The 761-nt window shown below is 53.2% G+C and overlaps 1 protein-coding gene across 1 annotated transcript in view; it reads right to left on the reverse strand.

The window, feature by feature from the left end:
* Positions 1–761, reverse strand: part of EMH_0029230 (replication protein A2, putative) — a gene marked incomplete at both ends in the record, with an annotated part of 2,810 nt that overhangs the window by 1,729 nt on the left and 320 nt on the right. Inside the window, 3 exons of the mRNA XM_013494262.1 lie at positions 16–78; positions 366–467; positions 697–759. Coding sequence (XP_013349716.1) covers positions 16–78; positions 366–467; positions 697–759 — 228 coding nt within the window. The remainder of the gene's footprint in view (positions 1–15; positions 79–365; positions 468–696; positions 760–761) is intronic.

A 761-nucleotide genomic window follows, 5' to 3' on the forward strand; every position in this document is an offset into this window, starting at 1 on the left:
GGTGCAGAAGGGGACCAGAAGGGAAGTAAGACACTTGCAGCGAGCTGGGGTCCTGCATCCAGGCCTTATAGACATGTGCTGCAGCACCAACGCAAAGCCATCATGTGCATCGGACCTATTTCAAGCAAACAAAGGCCAATGAGGCATAACAATGAAACTCGAAGGAAAGGAACAACACCTCTAACGAACAACAAACTAAAGAAAGGGCAACTGACAGTAGCCTACGCCCCTATCCCCTAAGCCTGAGTCGCATTTGCCCAGTAACCATCGCCTTTGCTGCATCCTTTCCCATATAGACGTATCAATACCACTAAATATGTGTCTACGCTGGGAATAGACGCATAGAGGGCTGGAGCGAGGCTAACCGATCTTCACAGGGATCAAAGACAGTTGAGGCCCAGAGGGCTGCTGCGCCTGCGTGAGAAAGTTTCCGGTTTGCAGAAAACCCCCGCCTCCAAAATAATCTTCTGCAACCACAAAAAACACACAGGAAGGCGCGTGTACACCACAGAGCAGATGCGTCCCTAGTTACAGGGAGGGTGCCTCGATAAATGGCTCGTCACTACGTTCAGATCGTGTGTGATCCTTTCACGTAGGCGCAAACGAGTGCAAATATAAAAAGCTGCGGTTGCGCGCTGCGTTGCTTGCCTCCTCCAAATCCAGGAGCCGCTCCACCGCCGAAGAAGTCCGCCACACCTCGTACTTCACCAGGGGCCCCTGAGGCCCCTGGATCTCCTGGGGCCCCCAGGGATCCTTGTGCT

The sequence above is a fragment of the Eimeria mitis genome, genomic scaffold (genome assembly GCF_000499745.2).
Source record: "Eimeria mitis Houghton genomic scaffold, Emh_scaff1093, whole genome shotgun sequence".
Taxonomy (NCBI): Eukaryota; Apicomplexa; class Conoidasida; order Eucoccidiorida; family Eimeriidae; genus Eimeria; species Eimeria mitis.